This window comes from Aulonocara stuartgranti (genome assembly GCF_965226115.1).
Source record: "Aulonocara stuartgranti genome assembly, chromosome: 13".
Taxonomy (NCBI): domain Eukaryota; kingdom Metazoa; phylum Chordata; class Actinopteri; order Cichliformes; family Cichlidae; genus Aulonocara; species Aulonocara stuartgranti.
This window is the reverse complement of record NC_138949.1, coordinates 22,518,630-22,533,443: the sequence shown is the minus strand read 5'-3', so window position 1 is coordinate 22,533,443 and position 14,814 is coordinate 22,518,630. Positions and strand designations below refer to the sequence as shown.

The 14,814-nt window shown below is 40.2% G+C and overlaps 1 protein-coding gene across 7 annotated transcripts in view; it reads right to left on the bottom strand.

The window, feature by feature from the left end:
• mzt1 (mitotic spindle organizing protein 1) overlaps positions 1–14,814 on the bottom strand; it is a 35,760-nt gene that overhangs the window by 18,707 nt on the left and 2,239 nt on the right. For 2 of the 7 annotated variants that reach the window (XM_082557453.1, XM_082557454.1), the window contains exon 1: positions 2,644–3,645. The exons of 2 other annotated variants lie outside the window; for them this stretch is intronic. In XM_082557453.1, the coding sequence (XP_082413579.1) occupies positions 2,644–3,227 (584 nt within the window). In that variant the 5' untranslated portion in view covers positions 3,228–3,645. Of the gene's footprint in view, positions 1–788; positions 886–2,643; positions 3,648–10,723; positions 11,182–14,814 lie in introns of those variants that run through there. 3 more of the 7 variants (XM_082557457.1, XM_082557455.1, XM_082557459.1) reach the window with 3 other exon arrangements.

Genomic DNA, 14,814 nt, shown 5'->3' with positions numbered 1-14,814 from the left:
GTAACATTCAGGAGGGTAGGCATATATGGACACTGCATAATGAATACTTATAGGGCATCTGTAAACTATATGCACACACACACTTTGACCTGAGCGAGCTATTTGATGTGTGTTACTAACAGAGAATGAAACTGTTCCTTTGTCAGGGAGAAAGAAAAGGATGGAGGATCAGGTTGCCTCCTACACGCCATGTTCTCACTGTGGAACTAATGTCATTTAGCAGCAAAGCCAGCAAACACACAGGCGTGTCCATGTGAGTTCTGTGTGTGCGTGTTAACAGAGAGTGTGTTTGTGTGTCACCTATGCATGAATTATAACTAGGCTTTGAGTGAGGGTGAAGTCGGCCCTTCTTCATGGTTTGATGAGTCAGTGGTCAGTGTGTGTGTGTGTGTGTGCACAGCAGGAGTTAACAGTGAGACAAAGAGGAGAAGGAAAGACAACGGTAAACAGAGGACACTGCTTCAAAAAACCACTTCATTTTAATCTAAAAAAAAAAGGACCAATGAATAAACAAACGGCCCAAAGAATAACTAGCAGGATGAAAGCCATGTAAAGCATTCTGTTAGTCATGTTAAACTATCAGACAAGGCTGCTATTTTTTTCAAGCCTGTCTCACTGTAGTGAACTGGAAAATAATAAGTGATGGCTGTCTTAATCAGTAACAGGAACCTCAGTCAGCCTTGACGTGGTCGGAAAGCTGCATCATCAAAATCTCTGAGATGTTCTTGAAACTTTTCGCTTTGGTCAGAAATCTTTAAACAAAAGCCATCGTGAGTTTCACTTTTTACCTGCTATTGTATGTCGATCCGTCCACGCTGGGGATTACTTAGAAACTTCTAATGCAGGTGGAGCTGATACTAATGGCTACCGCAGCACACTTGAAGCCTTCAGACAAAGAATCACAGAAGTCGTTTGAAGATTTCAGACGAGTGATGTTTTAAGATCTCATTAAGTAAAGGCTGTTTGAGTGTTGTGTGGATAATTAGAGACGGCAGAGGATGTGTATTTTTCGGGGGTTGTATAACATCGTTCCCATTAACACCAGACATAGAAGAAATCCCCAAGCAGCCAGAAGATGCATCTGGATTTTGTCTTGGTTGGAGGGCCGCAAATGCTTAAGTGCAGGTGTTAATCCACGCATGTAAAGCTGGAAGCTGATTCTCACAATAGTATGTTTCTTTTTGGAGTTTTTTTTCTGGGCTTGCTCAACAAGTCAAAGCTTGTCTTAAATCCCACACTTTGACTTAAAAACCAAAAACGGCTTAAAGATGAAATAAAATGAGGGCATATCAAAACACTGGAATGATCTTACCTACAAACAGTAAATCTAAAGAACTGGGGGAAAAAAAGTAATTTAAACATTGCAGAATCGGTATTTTGGCATTTATCAGCGCACATCTAGATGCATTCTCCATCTCCATTTAATGGCAGGTGTAAATTGGATCATTCATGCTCCAAGGAGCTAGGATTAACCATCAAACAATATAAATTCCCCAAACTAAGACTAATCCACACTGCTCTGGATTCAAACTCATGCTGTTATGAGCATGTGGTCTGCACAACAGCAGACTGAGGCACCAGGAAACCACAAATCCCAGCCAATTTAGCCCCTTTATCCAAACATATCTGCTGCACACTGGATTGATGACCCATGTAGCTGGTCACCATCAGAGTTCTGCAAAACAGGCTAATTTACATAATCGCATCATAAATACCGAGAATTCATTTAATCATCTCCTCTGTTCTGATGCTCAGGGCTAAAGAGTGTTGATATGATAAGACAGCAAGTTATTAAGAAGGGAGAGAGAGAGAGAGGGATGGAGCGAGGGAGGCAAAGAGAAGGAGGGAGAGAGTAAAGGGATCAGTGAGTGAGTGAGTGAGCTTGTTCTGATTTAAGCTGCCGCTTGGGGCCAAATGAAAATTAATTAATTTCTGTGAAGAATCAATTTCTCAGAATGACAGTGTCACATTCAATGTGTGCAAGTGTGAGTGTGTCAGAGAGAAAGGGAAGTAGTGCGTGCGTGCATGTCAGCGCCAGAGATCAGACTCCCAGATAACATGAGAAACTTTTAAGAGTGTTTTTCTCATAAGGATTACTAAAATTCATTATCGCCAACACCATAATCACCATCACAGTGTTTATCATCCATAAAAATGGTAATTAGTAACAGCCCCAGCAGCAGCAGTGCTGTGGCAAATGAAAAGGGGTTAACTGGACCCAAGTCAGTTATTATCAAATCAAACACGAACTCCAATAAAAGCTAAAATAAATAAATAAACATATGGAAAATGTATTTTTCCTCATGCAGCAGCTTTAAGGAAACTGAGTTTGCTTTTAAATTAGTGGAATCATTTGTAGGCAAGTTCTGAAACATAACAGACACACTGTGTAGAGATACCCTATTAGATATAAAATAACACAAGGTCATTAGTAATAATGGAGTTTATATTATTATGTAGATTTTTGTGATCCTTTTCATGACCTGCTGACTGTTTGATCCCCAAATTTGATATATTTGTAGCTATCTGCTAACCCCACCTGCTGCACTCCCCCTCCCTCAATAATGAGCTGGGTAACCCTCCATCACACTGCCACCCTCCCCACCTTCCCCTCGCTCTCCTCTCCCCGGACCCCTGCCTCACCTTGCATTGGTACAGTCGTTGTAAAGCGTCTCAAAGTCCTGCCTGGAGATAAGTTTGCACCGGTTCACCCCGGGCTGGATGGCCCCGAGCCCCCGAAGAACCCGGACCTGCTCCACGTTGCACACCACCGGGGTAATGTCCAGCCGTTTCAGCTTGGTGTAAACGGTGTGTAGCCCGCCGACCAGGTGTTTGAGAAACACGTCGAAAGCCTGAGGCAAACAGATGAGCTCCTTGTCTTTCACCGTGAACGACGCCAGTTTGGCACCTTTCACCTCCACCAGTTTGCACTCGTTGTTCTGCGGCGTGCTCTCTACGGGCGACGCAGTGGCGTACACGGGCTTAGCGCTGCTGGACACCGGAGCTCCTCCGCTCTTTAACGGGGTCCCGTTCGGCAGTAAGAGGTCCGCCCTGAACTGGTGAAGCAGCGCCGGGTGCGCCACCGGAGGAGCCGGGGAGGAAGCGGCGGAGGTGGCCGCAGGTGGCGGAGAGTTTGTGGCCGGAGACACGGAACTTGGCGCCGGGTGGTGCCCGAGTGGAGCTGCGGGCAGCAGAGCCGGAGGCGCAGGAGTTGCCATAGTGGTCATGACCAAGAACTGGAGAATAAGTAAACTTCAAAGTCAACTATTTAAGAAAGTAACTTGGCCGAACACACGCATACACTTTGGAGAGTGTGAACTGCGCATGGAGCGTGCCGAAGAGGAGAGAGGGGGATGAAAGAAGAGTAGACGGGGTCCGTGTGTGGAAAAACAGATCACATACTTGAATCAGAATGAGCGGAGGCTTGTCTCAGAGCTGGAGATGCTACTGTCACATTAACATAAAGAGGAGGAGCTTGGGCTTATTCTTAGAGAGTGAGAGACGCGATCAGAGAGAGGAGAGGGAGAGAGAGCAAAGATTAGCCCACATAAACTTTGGATAAGCCTATTTATGAACGCCTAACGAAACGACACCTAAATATTAACGCCTCTGATGTCTGTAGCAATGCAATCTCCAGCTTTATAACATTTAAATCTCCATATTAGGGTAATCTTCCTATAACATATTTGGGTATAATTATTTTATCCTCGGGGGGGAAAGAAGTAAATGACTGCAGTTCTTTTTCTGAGAGAAAATGTTTGTGTTATCCCCAAATACTAGTCTTTATGGATATCAGAGGGACTTTTAAAAATCTGATTATGACAAGCAGAGTGCTTTAAATAAAGTATTGAACGCCTTATTCTAATATATCAAATATTAGATATGTAGAAGTGGTAGTATTTGACTTTTATGGGCAGTCTATTTTTCTAATTGCGCTGATGAAAAAATACATATTTTAGATTTATGCAGATCTGTCAATGAAATTAAATATTTGGAAAAATACCACCCCGCCGGTGTAGAATCTGATAGTGTTATCACAGGTGGATTAAAAAAATTCATAAAATGTTTTAAAAATCAATTATTAATAATAATAATAATAATAATAATAATAATAATGGATACTTTATTGATCCCCATGGGGAAATTACTTGTTTTTCTCTGCATTTGACCCATTCACTCAGTGAAGCAGTGGGCAGCCCACTAAGCAGGCGCCCGGGGAGCAGTGTGTAGGGACGGTACCTTGCTCAGGGGTACCTCAGGGTAGCCGTTAAAAAAAAAGGCATAACTTTTTTTTAAAGGTAATTTGTGCTGCACCTCCTCTCTCTTATAAATGCAAAGCGGCTGTACAAGAGCTCGTACAGGGGACAGTAACCTTGGCTTGACAAATTGACCCCTTTACCCCAAACTGATTCCTTACACACACACACACACACACACACACACACACACACACACACACACACTTCCATCATTTACATATGGAGCTTGCAGTCCTTTCAAAGTGGCTTTCACGGAACATTGTGTTGATAATGATCTCGGTCGAGAGGGAGAGAGAGACACAGATCTCCAGAGACCATCTCACCATAAGACAAGGGGGAAGAGGATAAAACTCTGACTGTACTCCAACTCAAAGGACTTTAACACTTCTTTCCCTCCCAACCCCCCCACCTCTCTCGAATAAGCCCTCTTGTGTTTTTTAATTGGCAGAAATTAATCTTTAGGATGTAGATGGTAGATTTACATTCATTAAAAGTCAAGAGAGGAAGCCAGGCTTGATGCTAATCAAATCTGCTTAATTATGCTTAACATGAGTATCTCCAGGGGGAGAGAGAGAGAGAGAGAAAGAGAGAGAGAGATAGCTAACTCGAACTTTTTACTTTTTGCCTTTGATAACTCCTGCTGAGTATGGCCTTTTCCTTGGCAAAAAGAAATGTCACGACTCTCTTTCTCCATCTGTAGAAAATACACCGATAAAGCCATTAGTGTTGAGAAGAGCTGATTCATGTTGTAAATTCCCACCTTTAAGTGTTTAATAGGTAGTAAAATGTTCGGTTCTAACCTCCCAGGGCAGGGCTTTGCACGTTTTTAGCCATCATCTGATAGGCTTATAGATTCGTTGATCTATGATGAACTCAGTCAACTTTGCACAACGGTATAAACAAGGACCTGATGAGTAATATGCCAGCCTAGAGGAAAGCTTCGCACCTATAAACTGCACCGCTAGGTTACAGTTTAATTACATTTTTCATTTTACCAGAGAATACCACTGCAGGATGAACTGGTGGGAAGTGACTTTGTCTCGCAACAGGAAGGTCATGGGTTTAATTCATACAGCAGCTATTGTGCTTAAATTCCCCTGAAAAGAAAACAATGAAGTAGCCCAATACTCAAGTCACTCAAGTATAAAAACACAGTGTGGCACACACAGGAAAACTAATTCATACTTCACTCTAACGTTAATCAAAGCTTGCTCGCAGATCTTGAGAAGTACAGCGTGGTCCTCATTTATTTTGAAGTCTAAATTATCCATTATGAGCACAACACACCTGATTCTCCAACGTAATTATCTTTTTGGGTTATGCGAGCAGCATAGTTTTTAAACTCACTAGAATAAAATGCATGGAATAAAATACTTACATTTTTTAATTGTAAATCTGACAATATCATAGCAGTGAAATGCCAAATCAGTGGTATCCTTAGTCTTTGAAGTGCTTTAAGTTCCTCTTCCTCAGCCTATCTATCTTGACCGCCTGGGAAGATTTTCCCTTCACTGAATATTAGCCTACTGAGTTAATTAATGTTTAATATCTTCTTCAGGACCTCTAATTGCACCAGTAGTATTATAATTTAAGTTTTAACCTCCAACATTTCCCTCACTTTATTTTTATTGTATTATATAATCCTTATTAGTTTGTTTAAATGTTTGTTATGTTCGGCGGACTTATTGATTATATTAAAGATTTCCTAGGAAATAACAGTCAGATCCCAAGTGAGTTGCCCCCGCCAGAACAACGAGCTCGCCAGAGAGTTAAATCCAGTTTAAGATGCTTTTTCCTTGCCGTTTCATTGCCTGAATCAAATACACGCAGCTTCCTTTAAGATCCCAATTCTGGCTGCAGTTTTCTTCTTTTAACAGTTCATATTTATCTTGCCACGCTGCCACCATGAGCCAAAGAGACAAAGATAATGTTCATGTTGTGTTGCTGTTTGAAAGCCAAGCTCTGGTCCTTTCCACATGTCTGTTTTGGCCAGTGAGCAGCAGAAGCATGAGGGAAATGTGTAGGTGGTTAGATCAGCCGATGAAGTGTAAATACCACTCAATCTGTTCTCATTAGAGGAGTAAAAACATACGAATCACTTCGCCTCTATTAAAAATGCCCCAGGGTCCTAGTTAAGTGTGTGTGTGTGTGTGGTCATATATGTGCTTGTGTGAAAGAGAAGGAGGGGGGTAATGACAGAATGATGTTTTGGCATTTGTGTCTGCAGTGGGGATCTGAAATGCCACCACCATCAATGCTGCTTAATTCTCAGAAACATACACTTAATCTGAACAGACAATCCGTTCCGACAGCCACTGTCATGATTCAAATCAACTTGGAGTGAAGAGTGTGCGTGTGCTCTTGTGAGTGAGAGAGTATGTTATTGTGTTTTGGTATGTCATTAGGTGCCTGTGAGCGTGTGCGTGTGCATGACCAAGATATCACACATCCATTCCACATTCCCCTATGATAATGTGGATTGATTATGGATATGATAATGAGAGGCCGGCGCGGCGTCGCGACCTTCACAAGGTCTAATTGAAACAAGCGTTGGTCCTCCGAAGCACTTATCAAGTCACACAGCACATCATTAATCACGTAGAATACAAGCTGTCACTGTAACACACATGCAAACACACACACACGCGCGTGTGCACACATTCTCTAAATTTTTCTGTTTTTCTAATATACACACACACACGCATACTCTCCATCTCCCTTCTCCTTTCTCTCCCTCTCTCTTACACACACACAAGCGCACACACAATGCAAGCTGTCACTACAATATGCCTGGCATTGTCTTCTTTTAAGGAGAGTGGACAGCTCGTCCACCCTCCATCTCTATTTTCTACAAGAAAAGTTGAAGAACAAACAAGCTGTTGGAGTTAAACCTTACAAATAAGAAAGAGGAGAGGGAGATTGTTAAAGCAATCCAGCAAACAGAAACAGCTGTTCACTCCAGAAAAACTCTCCTGAAATTGAATTAGCACAAGTTGTTTTACTACCTGCTTTTATTAGAAGACAATTTAACAACCAAATGTGATTCCAATGTCTGATTAAGGCAGCATATGGTGCCTACCTGTTAAACACAAAGTGTTCAGTACCAGCTTAACGCCTCAGTGAGTCACTCGAATAAACTAATAAGCTCAATATCATATTAGTCATTACATAGTCCAACACACAAAATTTCAATCTGATAAAAAGGTGGTTTCATTATCATCACAGGGAAAACACAAGGGAGTTTGCATGCGCTGCCGATACCATCATCAACTTTGTTAATTGTTATTCAATTAACTGCTTTTGTTAATGAAACCAATTAATACTTTAAAACAAGCAGGGAGATATACGATTATTATGCATCTATGCAGAGCACAGCTAATTACAACTGTAAATCAATCATTTCCAAATTAATCATCTTGGAAAATGTCCAAAAACAACAAAGTCACTAAAAGACTTTGGAAGTTTTTTGCTTTTTTTTTTTTTAAACATATTTTGATTGCCATGCTATTATCTTGTCTAATGATTGTTAACGATCCTTTAAAGAGTTTATGATCCAATTTCCTTGCTATGTAATTGAATTGGAACCTAAACAGTATAATCTTAAGGTTTAAAAATGTGCCCAGTATTTAATCAGCGGTGGAGCATTGGCAAAATCACTAACAAGGTCACAGAACTCCTCTTGGGGCAAATACAGTCAGTGGAGCTTCACCTTGCGGAAGGATGAGGGCCAAACAGGCTCAAACCGTTACAGAAATATTAATCAATCATTTCAATACAGACCTCCAGGATATGCTCCACTGCTTAGTAATGACATTTTTTTTAATCAGTGTTAGAAGAACCGTTTTAATTTCCTGCTTAAGTTATCCTTACTTAAGTAGGTACACCAATTACCAGTAAAGGATCTGCTCTACAAATATTACTTCAAACAATACTGGAGTGCTGCTATTGAGGCTAATGTACTACTGCACAATCTGTACTGTTATGATCAATAGTTTGTGATAGCTGTGAGATGGAATGGATAAACATTTTTAAAACAATAACCAAACCCACCACCGTGTAAAAAAAAAAACCCACAAAAAACTGTTGCTTTCTGCTTATGGTCCCATGGCACTTGCTCTAAAACAAGTTGATGCCATTAAAGCAATAGTCTCGAGAGAATCTTTAAAAAATTTAAGTGCCATTATCCTGTACTAGAGACCATAGTGGCCACTGCACAGCAAAAGATAATACTTACTAGCAAAATTAACTTGAAACCTAAAAATATTCCCATACAGAAAAAAGGAGCCAAAATTACTGTACGTTAAGTGGATCCCAGTTGCTTATGCGTTCATGTAACACACATTTTAACGCAAGCTATGTGGATATTATAGGTTTTAAACCTAATCCTTGAAATATTGTAGCAGAAGTATAAAGTCGCATTTAAATTACTGAAAAAAAGGACTGAATACTTCTCTATTACTTCCCATCACTGTGTGGATTGTGCAAATGCAAGTATCTTAGTGGTGGTAAAACATTTGTTAGACATAGAATATTTCAAATAGTGAACTTTGTCTCTTCTTTTATAACTCAATTAAATTTTTTTTAATTCTTACCACTACCACACAATTTTAATAACTTGTCAAAAATGATGTTTTCTTTTAAACCAAAAATTCTAGCCTTCATGGACAAATAAAGCCACGTCTCTGTAGGGAACGCCTCACCCCAGCCTATTTATTGCTGAAGGTAATTAGTGACCTGAACACACAGAGATTTTTGACTTTTGTTTAAACTCTGCTTTAAATTAGTCTCTCCACTGTAGTTGTTTTCATACGCCAATATTGCTGTAATTTAGGTTTGGAAAAACATCAACAGACCATCTCTCCCTTTACTTAGAGACCTTCTAATCAGTCCAGTCTAATTATTTTCCTAATATCCACTGCACACACCTGAACTGTAATTGCTGCACATAGATCTTTCACTTTTAAATGAGACTGGCCTCATTTATCAGAAAAAATAATCCTCGCCCTGGATAATTATCAGACATACAAATATAAACACCTTTAGAAGTTTTTACGTGAGGACCCGCTCGCCTCTTAAGTTGATACAGTCATGTGACCTGACCAGTGCCCTAGTTGAACACCTCTTAGATGTTCATGCATATATGGACGCTAATCTCTGTTAGGACTGTGGGATTTGGGAATATTTTGTTTAACAGAGATCAAAGTAGCTGCTAGGATGAGGAGAAACCTTCAAACACATCAAACAGAGGGCAATACATCCCGAATCCCATGCCCATAGTAGCCAATCAAGCCGTGCATAACAATTTTCCTTTTGTAAAAGAAAAAGATTCCAGGTTTTGGTCTTCCTTCATCAGCATCTCCTGTGGCTCACCCCCCACCGAGACCTGGGGTTGTTTTGGCTTACGGACTATCAAGCAGAGCCACCGTATCGAGTCTGTATGTCTCTCATTCTTGGTTAAACACGGTGTTGGTAAAGAAGAACAGAGAGATACTGTGTTAGGAGATCAAAGCAGCAGTACAGAGATTTAGACTCGGAGCCTGTCAGTCAAGATGGCGAGACAAAGCAGAAGAAGACAGAAATGCTTACACACACACACACACACACACGTGCTCTCCTGCTCAATCGCTGGCTTTCTCTGTGGCGTGCCTGTGAGCGGTGAGGTGTTACTGTCAGATGGCTTAGGGGCTACTCATTTGTAGACATCTACAGCACCGCATGAACACCTAAGCTCTCACACATAAGGGGACACAGACAAGCTACTGATAAAAGCCTGTGTGAATAAGAGGTCTCCTCTAGCCTATATATGGCCTGTGGAGGAATGTTCCCTGCTCTCAGCATTTTCTCTCGTCTCGAAGATGAATAGATCTATTTTAAAGACAGGACAAAAACAAAACAATGCATGTGCTTGTACGTGATTTAGGAGTTTTATTCCTTGTTGATCAAAGATGTGTTTTCTTTTTTTTTGGGGTGGGGGGGGCAAGTTTGCAGTATTCTCCAATGATTTTTGAGAATAGAGCACAGACGTAAAGGAGGAAAGATTTCAGAGCAACAGTGCATCCTGCTGTAAAGAATGACCCTTGTTCAAGTCTTCGTTTTTGAAGTGCGTCCTGCACGGTCTGTTTTTGTATTACACTGTGCAATGTTCCGCCAGTATCTTTTCCTTTTCACCCAGTCTGACAGGAAAAATAATTTCCTTTGTAAAATCCTGCACAAAGATAACCTCCCAATAAAAGGTGAAGGGGTGCAACTATGAATTCATCGGGATGGATTTGGAAAACTGGCTCAACATAAAACAAAAATAAAGAAATAAAATGTGAAAAAAATGTGATTTTAAAAAGTACCTGATTAAAATCACAGAAATGGTGAGTCAGTAGGAAAAACTTGGTGGAATAAATTACAACTGTGCAAGCTTCCCAACAGCGATAAAGACCCCTGACTGTAATAAGAAAGACAACACCACCTGGTGGCCGCTCACTGTAACACTTTAATTTACACTTCATCTGCTACATGTAAAACAAAAATGGCAAATGTTGAGAAAAAACAGAAATGCAAAACTAAAACAATTCACAATATATTATAGATCTTAAAAAAACAAAACAAATTAATGATCAGAAATCGAGTCTGCACTCAAATTAAGGCAGGAAGTCAATTATAGCCTGAAGTAACAGGAAACACATGGAGTATGTCTATATTTGAGACAGAATGGTTGCGTATGAGCTCATTTCAGGAGAAGACTACATTAAAAACACAAAAGAGAAGCACATTAGTCACCAATTAGACACACAGTGCCAAAACGGAGACAAATCTGATTGGCTGGCGATCCCATGTATGTACACTTGCAGGTAGGAGGCACGATCCCATTAAAAGGTCCAAAAACTTAAGTCATCTGTTTTTATCTTCAGTTTGTACAGTTCTCGGAAGCCTGAAAGAGAAAATAAATAAAATGCTAGTTAGTCATCATCACGACTCATATTTTTACCAGTAAAAAGCATAGGACATCTTTGCCAAACAAAAAATGAATGGGTGGGAAAAGATGAGGAAAACACAAAGGCTGCCTCAAAATTAATATCACACATTACCTTTGATGTGGTTTTTCAGTCTCTGCGATGAGAATAGGGCTGAACGATATATCGCATTTGCGATAATATCGCGACATGATCAAGTGCAATTTTCTAACCGCAAAGGCTGCGATTATACTGCGATTATATTATACAATTCATGGGCTGCATCCTCCTGAGGCCGCATTTGTAGACCGATTACGTCACAGCGACGCGCCGAAGGCTGTCCAAATTACTACCATATCCCAGAATTCATAGCGCGGCCCAGCCAAACTCCAGTTTCCAGCAATGGCGGCCGCTACTAAGTTTTAAAATTACTCATACTAATCTTTCTGGGTCACAAAATAAACTTTTAACATATTTTCAGGCGAGAAAGTAGTTGTGTAAACATCAAATATCTGCTCGGTTTATCAAGATATCCCATATTTGCAAAAGTGCTTCGACGTTTTCAGAGGCGTCTGCTACCCACCAGCTCGACAGCTAGCCGGGAGCTCGAGGGTTACTGATGCGGCCGAGAACGGCACAACTCCCGGCACATCATTTTCAGATCACCGCGGAGTTTCGCTGCTCGGGTTAAACGTAATATATAAGTCACTTAGACAACCTAAAAATGTTATTGTTGGGCTTTTTTCAGTGTTTTGTTTGTTCGTGAGTAAATCGGTTTGGCTGAGATTAAAGTTATTAGATTAGATAAAATAAAACTTTATTAATCCCCCGGGTGGGTTCCTCCTTGGTTTTCACACAGCTGACTAAACGTCAAACAGAAAACTTATTAAACAGAAGTATGAGACAGTCGAGAATTTACACCAGTGTCTGGTTATATTTTAGATAGCAAGAAGCAGACGGCCGAGTTTATTAAACTCCACCGAGACAGCGGTGACGCTAATCAGAACTAGACAGTCCAATTTCACGCCTTTAAATTTTAAAGGCGTGTTTGTGTGTGTGTTTATACAATTGCTATTATGTTTGCACTTTATGTGTAATGTTACTGACTGCAGAGATCAGTAAGATGTGTGTATTTTTTATTTATTAGTTTTATTTATTTAATATTATTTTTTAATTGAATGACTGTCTAGTAGTTCACAGATGTCGAAAAACTGAGTGTGGTAAAGCCACTGATTTTTTTTATGTATATTTCTGCAATCTGCACATTGTACTGACTTTCATTTTAATGTTTACACCAGGGTTCCTTGTCAGCACTTTATGCTCAGATGTTTGTAAGCTAAAAATAAACTATTGTGTATGTTCAAATATACTGTTGTGATTGAAGAAGTTAAATAAAAATGTCAGTCATCAATTCATGCATCACCTCATGTCATCATAACAGAGGTCTGTCTTCCAGGAAAGAACAGTTTAAAATTAATGTAATATAGTATTGGCCATACTATATGATGTATTGCTTGTCTTTGTTTAATAATACAGAAGACAAAGACCTTAAAAAATAATCGCATATCGCATCGCAATCGCAATATTGGGGCAAAAAAATCGCAATTAGATTATTTTCCATAATCGTTCAGCCCTAGATGAGAACCAAAGAGTTTTTTTTTTTTTTTTTTTTAAATTTAGCACAAACAGAAAACTGTAAGCGAAATCAACACAATTAACAGACCAACCAGAACTAAACCTCTCAGTCTGTACTGTCTGTCATTCTGACATACACTCACACCTTGATAGAACCGGGATGGACCACCTTTGGCCTTCAGCACTGAAATAACTCTTCGAGGCACAGACAGAGATTTCAGTCCATACTAACATCACAGCATCACACAGTTGCTGTGGATTTGTCAGCTGCACACCTATGATGCTCTACTGGGATCTGGTAAATCTGGGTGCCATCTGAATACAGTGAAATAACCAGTTTTGGATTATTTGAGCTCTGTTAAATGAAGATAACACACTTTGGTCATTAAAGGGATGGATAAGCTCATCAACAATACTGTCCGGTTTCCACTAAGGGGCCCAAAGAGTGCCAAGAAAACATCCAACCCGATTACACCACCATCAGCGTCCTGAATTCTTGATAAAAGGGCGCCTTTGCAAACCGTAGCCTCAGTTTCCTGTTCTTAGCTGACAATAATGCCACCCAGTGTGGTATTCTGCTGCTGTGGGCAATCTGCTTCAATGTTCAGCACATTATACGTTCAAAGATGGTCTTCTACATACATTTGTTGCAACAAGTGGTTCTTTTTAGTTGCTGTTGCCTTCCTATCAGCTCAAAGCAGTCTGGGGATTCATGGCAGGAAAATCCCAGTAGATCAGCAGTTTCTAAAATACTCTGACCAGCCTGTCTGACACCAACAACTATCCTGTGTTCAAAGTCAACTAAATCACCTTTCTGATAATTGGTTTCAGGTTCAGCAGGTTGTTTTGACCATCTCTACATGTCTGCCTAAATACATCAAGACGCTCACATGTGATGGGTTAAGATGTTTGCTGTATTGAGGACTTGAGCAGTTGTACCTAATAAAGTAAGTGTACAGTAGGTCGCTTTTAGATCAATGTTCCTGCCAGCGTCATACTCACAGTAGCCTGATGACACCGAAGGACACGTGTAGAATATTTATCATCAATACCAAAGATTAGTTTGCTTGTGGGCTTGAGCACTGACCACATTTGCTCTTCATGCTTTTTATTTTTGTTCTCCAAGCAAGGTGTGTGTGTGTGTGTGTGTGTGTGTGTGTGTGTGTGTGTGTGTGTGTGTGTGTGTGTGTGTGTGTGAGAGAGAGAGATTTTGAGTACTGGATGGTAATTCTAAGAACGCTGTATGTATCCTTTCATACACAGCTTGAGAGAAAAAGAGATCTCTCTTTGGAATTGGGGAATAGAGAAAATGCAACATACACAAGAAACGCCAAAAATTAGAAATGAGTGAATGGGACAAAATGCTTTTTGCATGTGCTATGACTGTTTATGGCATTTTCTATTTGTTAAGGAAACTGCATGCAGTAAGACTTCTGTTGAGAGATATGAAAAAAAAAAAATGTTACAAAGGCTCACTTATAGTAATGACTTTTTTTGCAAGTTGACTGGGGTGGTCTTTTAGACAGGAAGCCAACAGATTATAGATGCAGCAGAGGATATCTGAAAGGGGCCAATAGCAGCAGGTTAGGAGAGAACTTTATATAAAAACCCCTTCTGTGAATCTGGTACTTCATATCCTGATATGCATTAAATGACCAGAGTTTATTTTCTGGACGACATGTTAAGCCTCTTTCAATGAGCAAAATAATCTTCGTTGGAAGTATGTGTTTAAGATTTGGTTATATTGATTCTTATATCTATGCAAATCTAATAATATGCCCATAATGCTTTAAAATCAGGTGTTTTGCTTACTTTGTGTCGGCATATCTCAGTAAAACTGCAATGGAAAAAGAGGTTCTGTCACCCTACACCAGGCCGCATCTTTATAAACATTCTTAAATTTCAGATGTTATCTTCACACACACACACACCTGCTGCAGGCAGTTCACCTTTCAGCCTGTCACACTGCCATTGCT